Here is a 20,440-nt window from a genome sequence, read left to right as displayed (position 1 = left end):
GCCCCCGGCTCTGGCACGCCCCATTTTATCCTTTTCCAAGCACTTTCTACTTCCGGAGGAGTTTGCTGACTGCCTGACTTCAGAGACAAGAGACCAGAGCAGATGAATGAGCAAGGCCCCTCCGAGAGAGTCCTTGGGCCAGCTCCAGGGTGAGCTGTGGCCGGCGTGTTCTGAAGGTGATGCCAACAGGCCAACCTCACGAATATGACCCCGGGGAGCCGTGTTCCCTCCTGAGCAAGTGTGGGCAGCCAAGAGAGGGTGTGGTGATGATGGCAGTTGGGGACAGCGGCAGGGTCAATGGCATACCTGACCCACCCCATGGGAAGGCCTTCGCTGCAAAGGCATCTGGGAGTTGGCGCAAGTGTCTGACTTAATGGCCGTGTGGAATGGAGAGGAGCCCCTGCGGCTGGCAAGGAAGCCGTGGTGCCCTGCAAAGCCAGCCTTGCCTCCCCTCCTTGTCAGCATCCATGCAAACAAATGCTGTATCCAGGATGTGGCAAAACTCAGGAATGTAGAGTAATAGGAAATGTCTGCAGCTTGCCAGGCAGGAGCCAGAAAACATGGTACAAAGGAAGAAGGAAAGAGACGACCGTGAGGCAATTCCACAGACAGAAGAAGCTCCTCCTGTCTTCTTCTCCTCCAGTTTAGGAGGCGGGCCGGCCCCGGCCGAACTTAAAGTGTGCACGGTATTGATGGGGATGAAGAGAAAAATCAACCTAATTTTTAGAAATGAATAGGCTTTTGTGTCATGGCCTTGGCTGGGTGCACTTTATGGGGTGAAAAACAGCAAAAGGGACTAGTTTCAACTGCCACCTGGGAACCTCGTGGGGAGTAGAGGTCTCCGGCCCTCTCTAGAGCCTGAGTCTGCCCACCTGTAAGATGGGGCAATGCCATCTGACCCCACTGCACAGGTTGTGCCAAGGAACAAATGAGGACAGACACTGCCTAGACTGGAGAGTCTTCTAGAATGTCACTGTCTCTGCCTTTAAGCACCACCGGGGAGCAGGTATGACTCAGTTCCATGAAAGGAAGAAAAGCCCAGGGCACTTGGGTGGCTTCCAGGTGGAGAACTTTGCAGTGGCTTCAGGGGAGATTCCGAGTCTCGAGGGCCCACTGGATGCGCGCCAGACTGGATGGCGGAGCTCGCAGCAGCTTACATACGAGGCAGCTGCTAGAGCCAAGCTCAGGGGAGGAAGGCCTCAGAGGTAAGCTGGTCGCAGGGCCTTGCCCTGAGCCTCCTCCATTCCAGGCCAGAGGAGGAGATGAGTCATTAGCCACAAAATTCCCTCACAGGCACGCATGATGGTATCAGAAAGGGACACAGCTTTCAGGTTGGCGAAGGCCCCAAAGCTGCTGCCCAGCTGCGTCTGCTTTAACGAGAGACAAGCACGCGGCTGGGGGGCGGCCGGTCCATCAGGTTCTTTCGTGCATCGTCCCTCTTCCTTAGTCCCAGTGGCCTTTTAAGTCTATCCACGCTCCCTTCAGACAGCTCCTGGGGCCAGCCACCCTTCACCAATAGCAGAGCATGCCACCTCCGCTCTGACCACATGCTGTGGACCAAAATTTGGGTTTGGTTGGGTCCAGGGCAGGCCCCTCAACAGAACATGTGTAGGAACCTGTGCTGAAAGGGACCCCATGCACAGTCACAGTAAACCCTGAAGTGACGCGGCCAGCCCACCTCTCAGAGCGGTCAGCTGGGCAGACACATATCCACTGACCACAGCCAAGTTCAGAGGTGAAGGGAGGGCCCCAGGTCTGTTTGACCCGCCACGGGGGCTGAAGAGGCAGAGCGAGTCACACCAGACCTCACTTCTTCTTGCCTTGAAAGTTGTGGTTTCAAATGTCTGGCTGCCTCCCCTCTTCCTGCAGACCAAGTTGCTTCTGTGTCAGAGAAATGCTGCTGTGCCACAGCCTGTCAACTCTGGATGTCCTATTCCTTACCAGCCTGAAAATATCACCTTCCCTCTCTTTTAATGCATTTCACAGGGATGAATGGTGCCTGACTTCCCACTGTCTGTCTGACCCTTGCTGGAGGCCTCGCTCCAGAATTTGCAGGGCCTGGAGTAAAATGAAAATGTGGGCCCTTGCACAGCCCAGCATCACACAAGGCGCAGGGCCCTCTGAGCTCGAGGCCCCGTGTGACTGCAGGGGTCACATGCCTGAGAAGCTGGCCCTGCCTGTCCTAACTCCCTCTAAACAAGGCAAAGCTTCTCTGAGAATCCCAGGGCGTCTTCAGAGCATCCCGGTCTCCCAAAGCTACATGCACAGAAAAGCTTGGGTTCAGCGCCTTTTCACCGCATATCGGGGATGAGGCCGGGACCCCCGGGCCCAGCCATCAGAGGGAAGGCCTTGCGCCAGGGCCCCCTCCCAGCCTCAGGTTTCCCACGTTGTAACACGTAGGGTCGGACTATGCACCTTCTGGGCCCTGACAGTCTATGCGTACTCGGAGGTCCCCACAAGATTTGCCACCCTGCAATACTGTGACCACTCTGGTCATTCTTCACCAACATGAGCTTTTAGCCTTTTCCTTAGAGGAGACCAAAAACCCACCTCTTCAGAAGACGCTGCCTGGAGGCCATCACAGGGACAATCCTGCAGGGCTTCTCCTCACACAGAGCTTAGCCATGCAGGAGAGAGTGGACGTGGGAAGAGGAAGTCTCGGCTGGCAACTCCCTTCGAAGCCACACCGTCTACACCCAGAGTGAAGCTCTGAGGCCAGGCCCAGGACCCCTGTTGGGGCAAACCAGTCCCCACAGCTCAAACCTGAGTGTTTTCTCACAGGCTCAGGTGGCAGCTGCGTCCCACCCCCATCCGCCTCCTAACAGTGCATTGACCCTGAGGGTGTCCAGCAGCTGACTTCCCGAGAAGATAAAAGACACATCAGTGGACAGAGCCCGTGTCTGCACCTTACCTCAGCGATGGCTTTTTTTTTTTTTTTTTGAGGAAAATTAGCCCTGAGCTAACTATTGCCAATCCTCCTCTCTTTGCTGAGGAAGACTGGCCCTGAGCTAACATCCATGCCCACCTTCCTCTACTTTATACATGGGATGCCTACCTCAGCATGGCTTTTGCCAAGCGGCGCCATGTCCACACCCAGGATCCAAACCGGTGAACCTGGGGCTGCTGAGAAGCGGAACGTGTGAGCTTAACTTCTGCACCACTAGACCAGCCCCAGCAATAGCTTTTTAAGAACAAGATCAAAACTCCTGGGCTGATAAAGCAGTACCAGGCCTTCACCTCTGAGACCTTGCTCTGCTCTGACAGGCACTGCCAGACAGACTTCTCAGCCCTGCTAGGATTCTGTGGTCACCTCAGCCCTTCCAATGGGGGTCATGGAAAGTGCTGGAAGTCAAGGTGATGTGGATTAAGGCTGCCCCAGGTAGAGAAGCGCACGGTGACCTGGCCTACATGCCAAACTATATGACACGGTGGATTTTTATGGTGTGGATTGAGGCTGCCCCAGGGACAGAAGCCCAGGGCATCCTCGCCCACATGCTGATCTATATGACCAGATTTGTATCTAAAGTTATACGACCGCACGATAACCAGACCCCATCTGCACTGAAATCATTTATTGACTTTTTACATCATCTTTTCTCTTTTCCAGTAAAAATAAGTCATGTACCTGTGCCTGATAAATTTAGCTCTAACCCTCAACTCAGGGCAGCAGCAGGAGCTCTGACTGCCCATGGGTCCTGTCCCCATGCAGCAGCAGGAGCTCTGACTGCCCATGGGTCCTGTCCCCATGCAGCAGCAGGAGCTCTGACTGCCCATGGATCCTGTCCCCATGCAGCAGCGGCAGCAGCTCTGACTGTCCATGGATCCTGTCCCCATGCAGCAGCGGCAGCAGCTCTGACTGCCCATGGGTCCTGTCCCCATGCAGCAGCAGGAGCTCTGACTGCCCATGGATCCTGTCCCCATGCAGCAGCGGCAGCAGCTCTGACTGTCCATGGGTCCTGTCCCCATGCTATTCCGTACTATTCTCTAAATAAAAGAGCACCACTGCCAGACCTTGAGAGTCCAAGAAATCTTTCTTTCGACTCTTCGGCTTGCCGTCCCCACGTCATTTCTGATGGCCTGAATGGGGAACTTACTTCATCGGCTTGTGAGCTTGAGTTCTGGTAAGTGCCCTTTTCTTCCTTGTGCCTTTCTCTTTTTCGAGGCTGGATCTAAATTCACTTCTCCATCGGGAACTTTCTTGGACAGCTGTATGAATCCATGTTTGCTGCCCATGGCTACTCTATGGGGCAAATCATGGCATTCAGCTCGAAGAGAATCAGTACCTTAAGCCTCAGGGTGATGTAGAATGAATTAATCCATTCTTTCCTGACTCTATCTCTAATATGTAAATTTTACATGGGCACGGGTCGGCCACTTAAGTCATTAGGACGGTCACCAATCTCCAAGACTCCCGTGGAAGGTTTCACTTCCTAAGGCTGGATTGGGATCCCTCCCTCTGGCTCCTGACCACTCTCCAAACTGCAGGAAAGTCCCAATCGGGACTCCAGTTCAAGGAAAGTACCAAACTCTAACCTTTGGTGGAGTATGGGAACCCCTTCTTGGGAGAATGGCTCCAGGATGCAATTGGGTAGAATGTCCCCCAGACTGGTGGAAAATTCCTCACTGTTTTTCTCTATCCTTTTCCCTTGGGAACCATTCACCAGGCACCTATTACTGCCAGGCAGAATAGGGAAGATGTTCAAGGGATGCCACCATCATCCCTTGCTACAGGAATCCCAATGGGGGGATTTTCAAGGTAATGGCTCCTTTTTCTTTCATCTCTCTTAAAGTTCTCCTTTTCTCTCGGGGACCATTCACCAGGCACCTGTTACTGCCAGGCATAACAGGGAAGGTATACAAGGGATGCAGTGCTGGAGGACACCCCCATCACCCCTTGCTATAGGAACCACACAGGAGGAACAATGGCAGGACGCTGCCCTAGGTTCAGGGGGGATTTTCAAGATGATGGACCCATTTCGTTCCTCTCTCTTAGAGTTAACAATGGCCATTTTCATCTCCTTTTGAGCTTTGCAACCGGGAAACAAAGAAATCTTTAAAGAGTCAAGGGCTCCACCCCTGGGAGCCCCAACTTTGGGTTTCCGGGCCTGATCATCCTGGCGACCCCAAGTGGGGTGCCCTCTCTTGGCAGTTGACTCATTGAGTATTTTAGTCACCTACCGAGTTGGCTATGAGGGTAGGAGACCTGTGATTTATTCTGTGAACTGTCGTGCTAGGGTAGTGTGCCCCAGCACGGGAACTGTTGTGTGACTCTTATCTTGATAACCCTCTGGAAGAGGCCATGAGGGTGAGGTCTGATCTCTTCTTTTCCTTTCTTTGTCTGTTTCGTTCATCATCTCCTCTGTTGTCACCAAGTCAAGGTTAAGTTCAGGCTGGACCAGACCAGAACCTGGACCTTCTGTAAAATCGAAAAACTTGGAAACCTTTTGCCAGGGACTTAACTCTCAACCCTGGCGCTGGGAGCCCGGCCTCCAGCCAGTCCCAGGCCTTTGCCTCCTGCTTCCCTGGCTCCCCTTGTGCTGGTTCAGGGACAAAGTGCCCCGGCTAAGTGGGCGTTGATTAAATCTTATAACTGTGTTGACACCCGCAGTCGGGCACTGCATCCTTCTCCAGTCCACTGTCAGTCGGATACTGGCTTTACCGCCATGGGGAATGCCCTAAGCATCCCCAGAGACTCACTGCTCAGGTGCATTCTAACTAATTAGAAACACTTTCAATTGCATGGGTTATGCCCCAGAAACTCCAGCCGGGAGAAAACTTGAGAGGTTTCTCTGTGCCTTTGTGATGCAGTTGGACAGGTAGATCAACCTAGAATGTTATTCAAGTTACAGTCCAGTTTCTGGGAAATCAAGAGCAACTGTCCTTAAAAAATCCTTGCAAGACTGGAAGGCAGTTCAGATTCCACCCAGTGCCTTTATCTCAAAAAGGATTATCATCTCCCCTCTCCAGGAACTACTATCTAGCCCATCACTAATTCCTAAGACTGAAGGGAAAAAAAAAAAAAGAGTAGGGGAGAGGAAAAACGGTCATAAGCGTGCCCTTGCAAAAAATCTAGCATCTTGAGTGTCTTCTCCACAAATATTGGTAAAAAAAACAATAGCTGTGCAGTCTCTGTGTACATGTGTCTTACGTATGTTATATGTGTGATATTTTACCTCCGGATGGTATGGCCAAAATTAAGAGCTCGGTTTAATCAGCTTAAAGTAAGCGCTTACATAAATTCTAAATGTAGTAGAAATTAATCCAAATTCTTTTTGATAGCAATCTTGAGTTTTGCCACGTTAAGTTAAATGATGAAAATCTGAGTATCTGGGTCATTTTTGGATTGGATAGAACACAAACATTATTGCTAAATGTATCCATCTACTTTTGGCTTCTTATGAGGGGCTAAAAGTCTTCGGGTGTTTTACTGTAAAGCAGCGTGTTTCTAGAAATCATGAAGTGTTTAGAATGTTGATATAAAAGACAATTCGTAATTGCTTACCTTTTAGTGTTTACTAGGGTCTGTTAATGGTTAAAAGTTCTAATTAACATATATAATTAAAGCTACTGGAAATTAACAAGGAAAACAGCTCTGTATTCAAGGAAAGTTAAAATGTATGTTTTCAGTAAAGAGGGTACAAAGAATGGAAAGGTTTTTGTTTGTTTGGTTCAGAAAGATAAATTTGTCCTAATGTACTAGAAGGGAAGAAAGCAAGTATGGGACAAATTCTGAAAGTAAAAGGTTTGTGAAGGAGAAATTCAGAAAGGAGTTTTATGCCTGGTCAAGTAGACTAAGATTAAAGTAAATCCAATTAAGTAAATGAGTTTTAATGTTAAAAATAAGCTGGTGCAGAAATTAAAATTTGGTTTTCTCTCAAAGGATAATTTTCTTGAACTTTTGGCCTGCTCTAACCCTACCTAAAAGACAGAAAATCTATGTTTTGTTAAAACAATTTCCTATATTCAGAAAGAAAGAGGTCTCTTCTAAAATTTTTTGACTGTGTTGTTTGCTCTTGACTGTCTCTGTTGTCACTTTGAATGGATACCTGAGCATTGTCTGACAGTGAGCGTTGTTTCCTATTTGAACAAGCATTTTAAAAACTTTTGATATTTTTTGACAAGCTTCTCCCTCAAAAATATTCAAATCCTGAATGAAGGCTTTCTTTTGACCTGGTAGAAGGAAGAAAAATTTCTCTGAGGATTTTCAGAGGTCCCCTGAGACTTCTCAAAGAAATTTGCTCTCTCTTCTTATAAGGAGGAAAATACTAAACTAATTAGGCTTATTTGGTCTATTAAACTACATGGGAAGCATTGTCAAATAAGCGATGATAAACTTTCTTAGCTGATATTATGTGCGTAAATGTTATTAATATAGGTGTCTTAAAATTATATAACATTCCTAAAATTCTGATCTGTCCTGGTTATCAGTCATACCTCCAGTTATTATCTAGAAGTGTCATATGTCACAGAAGTAGCCAAGTTTCTTTGTCAATTGCCCTTTTTAGTTTTTTTGTCCATTTACAGATAGTTGCTGTTATACTCTGATGCTTTTTGCTTTTGCAAATATGTTTCATCTTCAGAGAAATTCCTGGAAAGGATTCTGACACACGATTCTAAGCTACAGGTTTCTGATAAACTTTCCGATTGTAAAACTGAACTGGGTAAGAAATTATAGAATTCTAACAGAGAAACTGAGCTCATAGATCTGCTAACAGAAGATCAAGTTCAAGAATTGATTATACAGGACTGTGTGAACTGATGCGGATGATTATAATTTTTTATGACTTCTGTTTGAAATATTGTTGAGTTTTGATGTTTTGTTTTGTTTTCTCATATTTAAGGAAATCTTTTTCTCTTTTCTCTTATGCTAACTATGACTTACAGCAATTTAGTGAAATGTACCTTTATGAGCAAAACTGAAACATTTATCTTTTTCTCCCTACCTGATCCCTCCAGAATTTGGAAACTCTTTGTGAGTATGGTTATTTCATGGCAATATAGTTATTTGCATAAGTTCACTAAGAATTTGGTCTCCTTATAACAGGACACATTGATTATATTACCAAGGCTTTGACTGGAATGTCATATTTGAGAGAAACATACAGGCTTGGATATGACAAGACAGCTTCTCAGGAACAAAGATTGGACTTTCTGGAAATAAAGCCACTTGGAAATATGGGCCTGGTACCTTGTTTACAGAGACTCTGGCAATCTTACCCAGTAAGTAAGGAAGCTTGCTTATCTGGCAGGTGCAAGGAACCTCAGAATATTTTGGGGGACCTCGAGAAAGAGAAATCCACCCAAATCTGTAGGTATTATAGGCAAAATCTGACGGCAAGTCCTTGGCTTGGCTTTTCTGGCCTCGAGAGGCCTTCACAGTTCAATCTGAGATTCCTCATAAAAAAATTCCAGCAAAGCAGATTTAAAAGAGCCTGTATAATCAATTACTATTCTTGCTGCACTTATGTAAATAATTGGACCAAGTTGTATTGAAACTACTCTTTATTTGCAAACCAGTTAATCTTAATTTGGCTATCTTTTGTAAAAATGAGGGTGATTTTAGAGAGAAAAAATTATGTTTCAGTAGAAGCTATAGTATGCATTCATGGATATTAGATTCTAGCTCTTTTCTTCCACAAGATTCATCTATTACTAATCATAACGTCTCCTTGTGGCCATCTCTCTCTGATACCTGGGAGTTCCCTGGCCACAATCAAACCTTTTCCTTCAATACTACTGCCCAAATGCTAACTAGATTTGCCTTGTCACAGGTGGATCATAAACAACAAGTTCCAAAGGTAAAGTCCCCAACTTATCAGTACACACAGGATGGACTATATCAAATTTGGGACGAATATATTTGGCTCACTCCTACTAGTGATCAACTCAGTCAAAAGGCCACTCTATGTTGGGAACAAACCAATCACACCTGTGATATATGGCCTAATAGCACCCGACCTATGGGGAAAATTCCCCATTACATGTGTTCTCATATCATAGCCTTAAAAAAATACTGATTGGTTTGGGACTGACTGGGATAGATGGCCCAGCACATGTTGGTTAGCCCCTAATGGCACTCAGTGGCTATGTGGTTCCAACTTATGGCCTTGGCTACCACCTGGATGGATTGGACGATGCACCCTAGGCTTCATCTGGATGCAAGGTGGAACTACATTTGCTATAGTTACTCCTCCTGCTGACCTACCCAACCTGCAACAGCGCTGGACCTGCTCTGTCTTCCACTGGTATGACCATCTTTCCTCAACTTTCCTTCCCCAATTAGGAATCGAAAGCGTCATCTTGCACATGGAAGTCCTAAACAAATTTACTGTGAAGGCATTAAATGATACACAACATAGCCTTTCGCTGCTCGATTTAGAAGTATCCCAAACGCGTAAGGCAGTCCTCCAAAACCGAATGGCCCTGGATGTCTTGACAGCAGCACAGGGAGGCACTTGTGCCATTATAAAAACTGAATGTTGTGTTTATATTCCTGACTACCATCAAAATATCTCTGGCTTCCTATCTGATATGAGCCACCAAATTAAACCCATGTCTGACCCTACCTTATTGCTAAACGATTGGTTGAACTCCTGGTCAGGACCAGGTTTCTGGACTACTATCCAAACCTTATTCATTGGGTTAATCATATTGCTAGTATTTCTTATTATAACTTGTTGTCTATTTCATTGTTTGTCTTCCACATGTTAACAAAGTTTCACCTCCTTGACCACCTCTCGTCAAATGATTCTCTCGTCTCCAGAGGATCCGTGGACCTTGTCAGCCTTGGACTCCACTGGTGCAGCCTTCCAGTCCACTGAACTTCCTGCCTATACCTATGGCCCCATTTAGGGACAGCTCTATGACCTTGTACAGCTGGAAGTAGTTACAGAAGACTGACCACCGTCCATATCCCCAAAATATTTCGGGTCCAAATGGGTTTGGGGGGGTTTATGATGTGGATTAAGGCTACCCCAGGTAGAGAAGCCCAAGGTGACCTGGCCTACATGCCAAACTATATGACACGGTGGATTTTTATGGTGTGGATTGAGGCTGCCCCAGGGACAGAAGCCCAGGGCATCCTCGCCTACATGCCGATCTATATGACCAGATTCGTATCTAAAGTTATACGACCGCACGATAACCAGACCCCATCTGCACTGAAATCATTTAATGACTTTTTACATCATCTTTTCTCTTTTCCAGTAAAAATAAGTCATGTACCCGTGCCTTATAAATTTAGCTCTAACCCTCAACTTAGGGCAGCAGCAGGAGCTCTGACTGCCCATGGGTCCTGTCCCCATGCAGCAGGGGCAGCAGCTCTTTACTGCCCATGGGTCCTGTCCCCATGCTATTCCGTACTATTCTCTAAATAAAAGAGCACCACTGCCAGACCTTGAGAGTCCAAGAAATCTTTCTTTCGACTCTTCAGCTCATGGTACCCGCATCAAAGGGGCCGCCATTTTGATTTCTGGTTGCTGGCCTGGTGTGGGCAGAGGGAGGGGTGGCCGGAAACTGGTGAGCACCCACTGAGTTCATCTGAGGACCCTACAGCAAAGGCCTATGGGAGCCCTAGAACAAAATGCCTTGACCCTTTTCTTACAAGAAGAGGAAGGCCATTTTGTGACCTGCTTGGATGACTACCACTCACGAGGAGCAGGAGGGAGGGAGAAACTCATGGTACATTAAGAAATCAAGGCGTGGGGGGTCCCACTTCTGCTTTCAGTTCCCCATTTGCCTGTGAAGAGTTTTGTTAGCAGGAAACTTTTCAAGCATCTCTGGAAGTTGGAACATAGAAGTAATGATTTATGTGCCAAGTGCAATTTTCCTTTAGGGGCATTGTGTGGGGGGACCTCGCCTGTGTTCTCTGTGAGGGACATTCATCTCTCCAGAAAGGGCCCGGGCCTTTGGGAAATGGGGTTCGGAAAGCCAGGCCAGGGCACAATTCTGGCAGGACAGCTCAGGACTTGGGGAGATCCCTGCCCATTCCTAGGGAGTCCTAGGCCCAAGTGGGATGTGGGGACAAGTGGCACCTCTCCAGGGCCCAGGGTCCCAGGAATCTATGGCTGGCAGGGCCATTCAGACCCTGCAGCCCCCACCCCCTGCCCCAGGAGCCCTGAAGGTCTGATAATGATGTACTCAGTCAAGCCACCAAGCCACGTGGCTAGCGGCTAGTGGTGGGATCTGGTCTGGGGTCTGGCTCCAAGGCCTGATGCGAGACCCGAGTTCGGGCGACCCCCAGCAGGGGCGGAGGCGGGGGCCCTGGCCAGCGGCCCGCTCGGGGCTGGCCCTGCGGCAGCCAGCCAGGGAGGGGCCGAGGTCACCCGGGGCAGGACGGGCGGCCCCGCCCCGGGGGTGTGTCCGGGCACCCGCGCCGCCACCTTAAGGGCCGGGAGGGGCCGGGGCCAGAGCACGAGGGCCTGCAGGGCGCGGGCCGGAGCGGAGGCGCCCAGGAGATCCGAATCAGGACCCGGATCAGGACCCGGCGCGGGAGCCATGGCGTCGTCCGGGCCGGCGCGGCTGCTGCTGCTGCTCGTGCTGCTGGCGGGCACGGCGCGGGCCAGCCTCTACTTCCGCTCAGGCCAGAGCTGCTATCGGCCCCTGCGGGAGGACCAGCTGTTCAAGCTGGGGCGCAGGTCGGGCCGGCTTCGGGGTTGGCCCATCTCCCGGGGCTTGGGGCGCACTCCCGCCTTTTGGGGACTCCTGCCGCCTCCTTGGGGTGCCAGGAACCAAGGCCTCTGCCCTCCTGACCTTGGAGGGTGGGATCCTCCTTTGTTTTGAGAGTCGCTCGTGCTCTTTCCCATCCAGGGGAGCCCTGGTGTTTGGGGTTGGACAAGCCCCACCTGCGCAGAGGGCAGGCTAGCCCCACCTCCCTGGCGTTTGGCGGCATTGCTTGGGGAGCAGTCTGGTTGCTGCATTTGGGGGTGCCCTGCCTCCTTCACATTCTGTGAGAGCGGGGTCTCCCAGTGTGAGATGCGCTCACCTGGTGATGGAGGTGCTCACTCTTGTTCCCTCTCATTTTGGGGAGGGGAGAGGGCCCCAGGAGCCCCACTGATGATCCTGGGGTTGGTGGTCTCTTCCCAGGACATACCCTCGGCCTCATGAGTACCTCTCCCCATTGGATCTGCCCAAGGAGTGGGACTGGCGCAATGTGGATGGCATCAACTATGTCAGTGTCACCAGGAACCAACACATCCCCCAGTACTGCGGCTCCTGCTGGGCCCACGGCAGCACCAGCGCCATGGCGGGTAGGTGGAGGCCCCACGGCCCTCTTGACCAGGACAGGAAGGCCTATCCAGGCTGCCTCCTTGTCAGGGTGCCACGACTCTCAGCCTGGGATGGGGGGTATCTGAGCCTCTCAGGCCCAGGGGAGCTGACCTGTGCCCTCTGCTGCCCCTCACCATCGAGGAAAGGCCGAAGTGACACAAGCTAGTTGGTGTCTCCACTGTGCAGGGTGGGCCTGTGGGTGGCAGGCAGGACTAGGACTGACGCCCAGTGACAAGGAGCTCCCAGGTACCCTCTCTCTCCCAGAGCTTATGATCCCGGCCATTTGGGATGGAACCAGAAATTTAAACTCACTGAACCCCCTCCCGGTGTTTGGGGACACCTGGGAAGCTGCTTCTCAGCAGCGGTTAATATTTGAGGAGATGCCTGTCCTGGGCTTGGAGTATTGAGCGAGGCTGGCCAGTTTTCTCATCTCTTCCTTCGCCGGCTGGCCACAGGGCAGGAAGGCTTGTGAGGAAGCAGGGAAGCTGAGGACTGTACCACTTGAAAGGGCTGTGGGCCCTCCCTTGGGAGAGGAGGGAGGAGGAGAGACTTCAAACCAGCCTTGGGCCTTCTTTTAGCCGCAGGCCCGCCTGGTAGCATGTGGGAGGGGCTCTCCAGCGGCAGCCAGGGTTCCAGGAGCCTGAAGTTGCACTGGAATTCCATGGGAGAAGGGCTCTCTGACTGGGAGTTTGGCCCTGGGAGGGCTGGGGTGCGTTGCCTCCTGCCTGACTTGGGTATCTCACTGGGCAGGCCTGCCGCAGGTACGGCGTTGTGTTAAACAGATTAACAGCAGTGTGGCTACTGCTGCTTGCCCAGGCTCGGTGGCATCATCGCCCTTGTCTGTGCGTCTTCTCATTTAAGCCTCCCAGCTGCCCTGCGGTTGCTCCTAATTTGCAGATGAAGAAACAGAGGCTCCTGGCAGGAAGGTCGGAGACTTGGCCATGGTCTCACAGCCCGGAGGGGAAGCCCAGAAGCCTGGGCTTTGGTCCAGGACCTCTGCTAGGTTGCCTTTAGGATGAGCAGTGGGGTCTGAATCCCAGAGCTAGCCAGCTGTAGCTGGGCCATCTGGCAGGGTCTCCCTGAGGGTCCTGCCCTGTCTCTCTTTGGGGGCTGGAGCATACTTCTGACTCTTCAGGAAGGAAGAGGTAGGGGCAGGTAGGCTGAGGCCCCGCTTTCAGGTACTAGAGCCCTCAGGGGTGGCTGAGAAGGCCCCCTGACTGGAGTGGAGATGGACAAGGGGAATGTGGAGCCAGAGGCTTAACCGCCGGAGCCTCTGGAAGACCTTGGGCCAAGCAGGCAGGCAGGGTGTGGCCAGGCCTTGAGGCTGAGGTTCAGGGCAAAGGCTGGGGCAGGAATGGAGCTGGCTTTGAGGAACTGAAAGTGGTGGGGCTCTATGGGTGGGGGAGGGGGAGCTGACTAGGTCCTGGGGAGGGGAGGGGCCTGGCTGAAGCCTGGAGGGATGTCAGAGAGGGAGTCACGGGAGACTGCAGGGCGGGGAGGGGAGTGGGTGGCTGGAGGTGGCCCTTGACGCAATCCCTTTTCAGACAGGTCTTGACTGAGAGGGTCAGCCCTGCTACCTTTCTGGAGTGGACTCTGTCTCCAGAGCTCACCACTGCTTCTCCCTCTGTCTCCTTAACCATCTGACACCTTCCCCAGCAACAGAGCCCTTCTTCCTGTTTCCCTGAGAGAATAGAAGCCTCCAGAAGGGGACTTCCAGGGGCATAGGCCCAGCAGACCACAGTTGGCCTTCCTTCCCATCCGAGCCCCTGGTTCACTGTGAACAAATGCGTAGGGGCCTCCACCCCACCCCTCCAGCTGGCATCCCACTTCGGGGCTCCTCTCCTCTGTCCTTGAATCACTCCACCGGCTCTGTCCTTGCAAAGGTCACCGGCCGCCACGGGGGCAGGTCCAGTGTCAGCTCCCAGGCCTTACCTTCCTTCGTAGCGCCTGCTCAGCTCTCCAAACATTTCCTCACCTTCCACCACATGCCCGGAACTCCTTCTGCCTCCCTGGCCTTCCCTGCACCCCGCCTCCCACCGGCCTCCTCGCCCTCCCAACTTCCGAACATCCGGTTTTCCAGGACTGCGTCCTTTGCTTCATCCAGACCCTTCACCTGAACTCGACATTGACACCCAGCTGCCCTCTCTCCCTCTGCTTGAACACCTGACACCCCACACCTCACGTGTTCAGATCTGAACAGCTTGTCTTTTCCACTGCCATCCTCACCCCGAAAACCCGATTCTTCTCCCTGGTTCACTAAACGGCCGCTCATCCTTCCTGTTCCTCAGGCAGAAGCCTAGAGCCACAGCTGGTTCCTCTGTCTTACACCCTCATAGATTTGTCACTTCTACTTTCAAAATATATTCCCAACTCCTCTGCTTCTTGTCACATCCCCCGCGGCACCCCAGCCTGAGCCGCCGGCCTGCACCCGGTGCACCGGGCCTTGCCGCCCGAGCCAGGACTGCTCTCCTGCTGCCTCCCTTGCCTCCCTGCCGTCAGGTCCCAAACAGCTAGAACGAGCCTGTTCACACCCAGGTCTGATCATGTTTCTCTTCTGCTTGAAACCCTCTAAAGATGTCACGCAGACAGAGACAAATCCTTCTTGACCTACAAGAGCCTATGTCAGCTGGCTCCCTGCTCTGTGTTGGGACCCAGTTTGGATGCTAAGGGCTGAAGCCCAGGATGTACCTTCTCACGCCAAGTACCTGATCTCCCAAATACGCTCCCTCCCTCCCATGGATGCCACCCGAGAGGTCCCCAGCCACCCTCTGTAAAGGATGCCCCCTAGTTCTCTCCCCTTTTATGTTCCTCACAGCACTGCGTTCTTCATGCTTCCACATTCACCGTTGTTTCTTGTCCTGTCTCCCCCACTCCGTGAGCTGGGTGTGGCTCGAGGCTTCTGTCTGCTTTGCTTGCTGCTGTATTCCCAGCATGGAGAACAGGGCCTGGCGCACAGTGGGTGTGAATGTGTACCGGTGGATGTGTGGGGAAGACGAAGAGCAGGGGGGAGGGGAATGGATGGTTGTGTTGGGGCCATGCTAAGAAGTGGGTTAGACCTTCTTTGGGTGGCTCAGGTAGGGAGTGGATCCATGAGTCAGGAGTGGAGGGAGAGACCAGAGCCGGGCTGTGGCCGCCCTAACATAGAGGGAGGGAGTGGGCTCCGGTGAGGCGCAGGGTGTCCAAGGACAGTTGTGTACTGGAAGCTCAGGGCAGGAGGTGCATATAGAATGATGGAGTGGCCAGGCTGCTGACTGCTGCTGAAGAGGGGATCAGATGAGGAGGGGAAGTAGCCATTAGAAGCAGCAGCGTGGAGACCATGGGCCTGGATCAGAGCGACTTGAGCAGAGGGAAAGGGTGGAAAGTGTGCTTGGCTGGGGCTGAAGAGAGAAGAGGGAGTGGAGTGGAGACAGCTGTCCTGGCTGCTGAGCTAGGAGGCGGAGAACCGTGGCAGTAAGTGGAGGTGGTGCTGGCCCAGGTGCTTGTACAGGTGCTGATGTGGTGGGAGAGAGGGACGCGGGGTCCATCTCAGCCTTGGGTCGGGACACGCCACCTGCTGTCACAGGAAACGGGCTTGTGGATGCAGAAAATTGGTAGACTGGGTGGTGGAAAGACGAGGGAGCTGCTTCTCGCTGGCCGTCTCCGGAGGGGCCCCAGGAGCGTAGGGACTGTGTCTTGTGTTCCTGGCTCTGTCTTTGGTGCCAGCCCACCTGGCACAGGGGGTAGAGTTTTCATCCTTTCACCCCTTCAGCAGACACTCGTGGGGCATCTACAGCTAGGCAGCACCGACCTTGCCCTGCCCGCATGGCACTTACAGTGAGTGGGCGGATACATCCGTGCCTGGGAAGGGCCAGCGGAGGCCTCTCTGCAGAGCTGAGACTTTTTGAAAAGGTCTGTGGGAGAGGGCTCTCCAGAGAGGGATGTGCAGCAGCTGGAGCAGCAGGTAGGGCAGGGTGGGTGCTGACTAGGTGTGGGTGCTGCCTTGCAGATCGGATCAACATCAAAAGGAAGGGGGCGTGGCCCTCCACCCTGCTGTCTGTGCAACAAGTCATCGACTGCGGCCAGGCGGGCTCCTGCGAGGGGGGCAATGACCTGCAGGTGTGGGAGTACGCCCATGAGCATGGCATCCCTGACGAGACCTGCAACAACTACCAGGCCAAGGACCAGGGTAGGTTCTGCTGCCCCCACCGCCTGCTTCCCAGGGAAAGTGCTGCGTGGAGCCTAAGCCAACCCAGGCTTCACAGGCTCTGTGGCCAGGGTGCTAGGGGAAGGTGGGACAGAGATGGGAGTGTCCTGCCACCTTGAACCTGGTGAGTCTGGGGGAGCAGGAAGCTGGAGCCTGTAGTCCTTGTTGAGAAGCAACAGAAGAGACCTGGGGAGGGTGTCTCAGTCTCCTGTGGCTGGGCCTGGCTGTGGGCTTTGGGTTGTGGCGTGTTGGCATTTTGGTGGCTTCGTGGACGAGGTGCATGCCGCCCTTGTTGAGGGAAGAGAAAGTTTTCCAGGAGTCAGGTGGGGAGAGCAGGCAGGCTACTGCCCTGAACTGGAAACAAGGGGGCCCACCTGGAAAAAGCATCAGCCCAGTTCCCGCCCCACGACCCTGGACCTGGTCCGTGCACATTCAGGTGGATTTGGAGCTGAGGGGTGCTGCATGGAGCAGCCGACCTAAGCTGGCCTGGAATTCCTGGCGTTGGCACATTCCTTCCAGTCTGCTCCCCTTGGAAACCGAAGGAAAGAGAAAGTCCAAACCTCAAACCCATAATTAGCAGTCTAAGTCACCTGCCCATCAGAGCTCCCTCGTAGCCAGAGCAGAGAGCTGGAACAAACGCAAAAGGCTGTGAGAGAGGAGGGCGGCAGGACGGGGGAGCCTGGGGTGCTCTTCCGCCCTGCTCTCTCCGTCTATGACAGGGTTGCTCCAGCCCCCGTGCCCTCTGAAGTGGTGCTGCATACTCTAGCACTGTCTCGTGTCCGTGGGATGCCCTCACTTTGCCTCCTGGGCCATATTGCCCAGCCAGAAAGAATTCTCCCAGACGGGGTGGGTGAGTCTTGTTGAAGTGGTAAACACAGCAGGGGTCAGAGAAGTGAGAAGGACGGATGAAAGGGAAGAAAAGGCCCACTGAGAAGGAGAACAGAATCAGGTGGCCCCTGGGGCCGCAGCCTGCCTCACCCTGAACTGGTCTGGTCCAGCCTAGGCCGGGCCCCTCCAACCCACCTAGCATGACAGGGGCAGATGGAGTTCATCAGGAACCTGATTGTTTGCAACAAATAGTCTTGTCTTTGTATTAGCAAATGTGGCCACAGATCCCCCACTTTCTTGTTGTGCTGGGCACTGGGCGTTTGGTGTCCAAGGGACACGTTAAGCCAACAATTTAATCTTTAAGGAGTTTCATGTCCCGGGAGAGGAGTCTGGACAGATAGGAAACTGTTAACAGCAAAAGGTAGCCTGCAAGCGGTGAACAGGCAGGCCGAGGGTCAAGGCAGGATGGGGGTCACAAAGTGAGGATGTCAGGGCCTGGGAGGAGCGAAGGGGATGGAGTGGAGTCTTACAGAGCTAAGTACTGCAGTTTGTCTTTTTAAGCCTAATTCTTGATACCTCCTCAAACCAAAATAATCAGAAAATGCTTACTTTTTTCCAAATGTATTGGCTTATTCACTAGCCAGCAATAGAATCATCTGATTAAGAGCTAATAATTTAATTACACTCCATCTTCAGCTGTAGAGTATTGTGAAAAGGCCCTTCTCCGGGCTTTTAAAGGAAAACCAAAAAAGCTGTCTTCTGAGTGCCTACTATGCGTTAAGTAGTGTTTGCCTTTCTTCTCCACCGAGGCGGGGGGGGGGAGGGCTTGTCATAAATCCTTTGCAGCAGAAAGAAGAGCATAATTAAACAGCACCTGATGGCGAAAGGATTCCGTTACCAGCTAAAGAGGAACAGCGGAGAGTGGGTTTGGGCGGGTTAGTGGTGAGACGGTCTCACGCTAACTTTCCATGCTGTCCCTCAGAGTGTGACAAGTTTAACCAATGTGGAACATGCACTGAATTCAAGGAGTGCCATCCCATCCAAAACTACACCATCTGGAAAGTGAGCGACTACGGCTCCCTCTCCGGAAGGGAGAAGATGATGGCAGAAATCTACAAAAATGGCCCCATCAGGTGAGAGGAGACTGCTGCCAGCCCGGGGCAGGCGCGCTGCAGGAGGATGGGACCTGAGGCCGTTTTCACGTGTCCTGGCCAACTTTACTCACTAGGCTGGGGACACAGCGGCCACGTGCGTTTTCTCAGAAGTAAAGCTCAACTAACGTGCCCCTCAAAGGGTTACTGTGAGTGAAGTGCACCATTCATGCAAAGGCCCCAGGGCTGCAGCGAGCGCTGTGGGGATGCTGGTGCTGTTCAGGAGGGTGGACACCAAGGAGGAACAGCACAAGTTTAGGCAGAATCCTCTGATTATCTGAGCTGGATTTACACGACCACTTCTGAAGATGGTAAATTCTTTCTTTTTAAAATGCTAATTCTTTAATCGCTTGCTCTTAGCTGCGGTATAATGGCCACAGAAAAGATGGCTAACTACACCGGAGGCATCTACGCCGAATATCACGACACGGCCTTCATAAACCATATCGTCTCTGTGGCCGGGTGGGGTGTCAGTAATGGGATCGAGTACTGGATTGTCCGGAATTCATGGGGTGAACCGTGGGTAAGATGTTTCCAGATTCTAACTGTGATGGCTCTGTTGGCTTTGTAGCTAAGAACTGTGGCCCTGAGCAGAGGGGCCTCTTGCTCCAGCCCAGGAGCAAGCACAGTGACACGTGGGGTCAGGTACTTCTGTGTTGTGTGGGGGCTGTCGCTGTCCTGTGCATCCCTGGCCCCCACCCACTAGATCCTGATAGCTCCTTCTCCCTGTCCCCTGCTTGTGACCACCACCAGTGTCTCCAGACACTGCCAAATGTCTCCTGGGGAGAAATCCCCCTGGCTGAGAAGCACTGCTTTAGAGGTTTCCGTTTAGCTAGCTCATTCCTTTACAACACTCTTCTTCCTGTCAGTTTCAGAGCTCCTAAGTAATACTGTGTAATTTTTTTCAAACATATTTTTGAGTTGGGCCAGAAATCCAGGGGAGATAAATTAACTGCAAGAATTTTAATTTCTAAGACTTAGTATTAACCATTAACAGTCTAAGACACAGAAATTCATTAATATGAAATGGGGGAAAGTGATTAATGTCAAAGTGATGAAATGTCAATTTTTCTTAAATGACTACAAATGGAGATATTAGTAGGAAGTCAAGTCATCTGGTCTAAGGAGTCAACATTTTTGTGACATTAATTAGCTTCTGGTGTACAGGGCCACAAACCCATTAAATATTAACTAAGTTAAAAATTTCACAAAAGGTTATTTCTGAATGTGGGTCCCAGGAAAGGGAAGGGGCAGCGGAGTGGGTGGTTTGGGTGCTGCATCCCCCCGCCTGAGGCCGAGTGATGAGGTAGAGAGGAGGCCCATTCTCTACCCTGAAAGCAGAGGGAGAATTAGGAGTCTGTGGGTTGCTGAGCTAATGTACGATCCCACTTCTCACCCACAGGGCGAGCGAGGCTGGATGAGGATAGTGACCAGCACCTATAAAGACGGGAAGGGTAACTATTACAACCTCCATATTGAGGAGTCCTGCACATTTGGGGACCCCATCGTTTAAGGCAGATGTCCCCGGAAGAGCAGTTTTTTAAGAAATATCACGAACTATAACCAGAGGGGATCCGATCTATTGTTACAGGCACTGGGTTGCTACTGCCATGGTTTGAAGGAACTGGGGGTTGATATTCAAATCAAACTGGTATCTGTCATCTGGTAATGGCATTGAGCACCTAGAAGGGGTGCCTCAAAATGCAGACCGATGTGGTACCGGCTGAAAGAATATTCCCGAGAGAAGAGTCTACAGTGGGATGCCTTAAACACCCGCACAGGACTGCTCCCCTGCCATGACGATAGCCTCCATTTCCTTCAATAGATGGTTCGTTATCTTCTCTTTGGCAACTGTGATCTATGATGTGGCATTTAAGAGGTAAAACAGTTTAGATTTATCACCAGTTCTTATGTCACCTTAGAATCAATGGTGGGGACAGACGGGGGCGATGGCAATTTCGAATTGCCCAAGCAATGAATAAAATATGACTGCACACAAGAACTGAGCCCG

At 51.7% G+C, this 20,440-nt stretch overlaps 1 protein-coding gene across 1 annotated transcript; it reads left to right on the top strand.

The window, feature by feature from the left end:
* The first annotated feature begins 11,331 nt into the window (after positions 1–11,331).
* CTSZ (cathepsin Z) lies at positions 11,332–20,428 on the top strand. Its single transcript, XM_008541449.2, has 6 exons — positions 11,332–11,636; positions 12,085–12,248; positions 16,253–16,432; positions 18,261–18,411; positions 18,790–18,952; positions 19,832–20,428. Exons 1-6 carry the CDS (start codon positions 11,497–11,499, stop codon positions 19,940–19,942), a joined length of 909 nt encoding a protein of 302 aa, XP_008539671.1. The 5' UTR covers positions 11,332–11,496; the 3' UTR covers positions 19,943–20,428.
* The last annotated feature ends 12 nt before the right edge of the window (positions 20,429–20,440 follow it).

This window comes from Equus przewalskii, chromosome 21 (assembly GCF_037783145.1).
Source record: "Equus przewalskii isolate Varuska chromosome 21, EquPr2, whole genome shotgun sequence".
Lineage (NCBI taxonomy): Eukaryota > Metazoa > Chordata > Mammalia > Perissodactyla > Equidae > Equus > Equus przewalskii.
The sequence above is the reverse complement of the archived record's forward strand: the minus strand, read 5'-3'. Positions and strand labels throughout refer to the sequence as shown.

Bases quoted from the DNA above. Each gene is read 5' to 3' on its own strand.
- CTSZ (XM_008541449.2), top strand. From the start codon at position 11,497: ATGGCGTCGTCCGGGCCGGCGCGGCTGCTGCTGCTGCTCGTGCTGCTG. The intron at 12,249-16,252 runs GTAGGTGGAGGC...GCTGCCTTGCAG, and splicing joins CAGCACCAGCGCCATGGCGG to ATCGGATCAACATCAAAAGG. The intron at 18,412-18,789 runs GTGAGAGGAGAC...GCTTGCTCTTAG, and splicing joins TACAAAAATGGCCCCATCAG to CTGCGGTATAATGGCCACAG.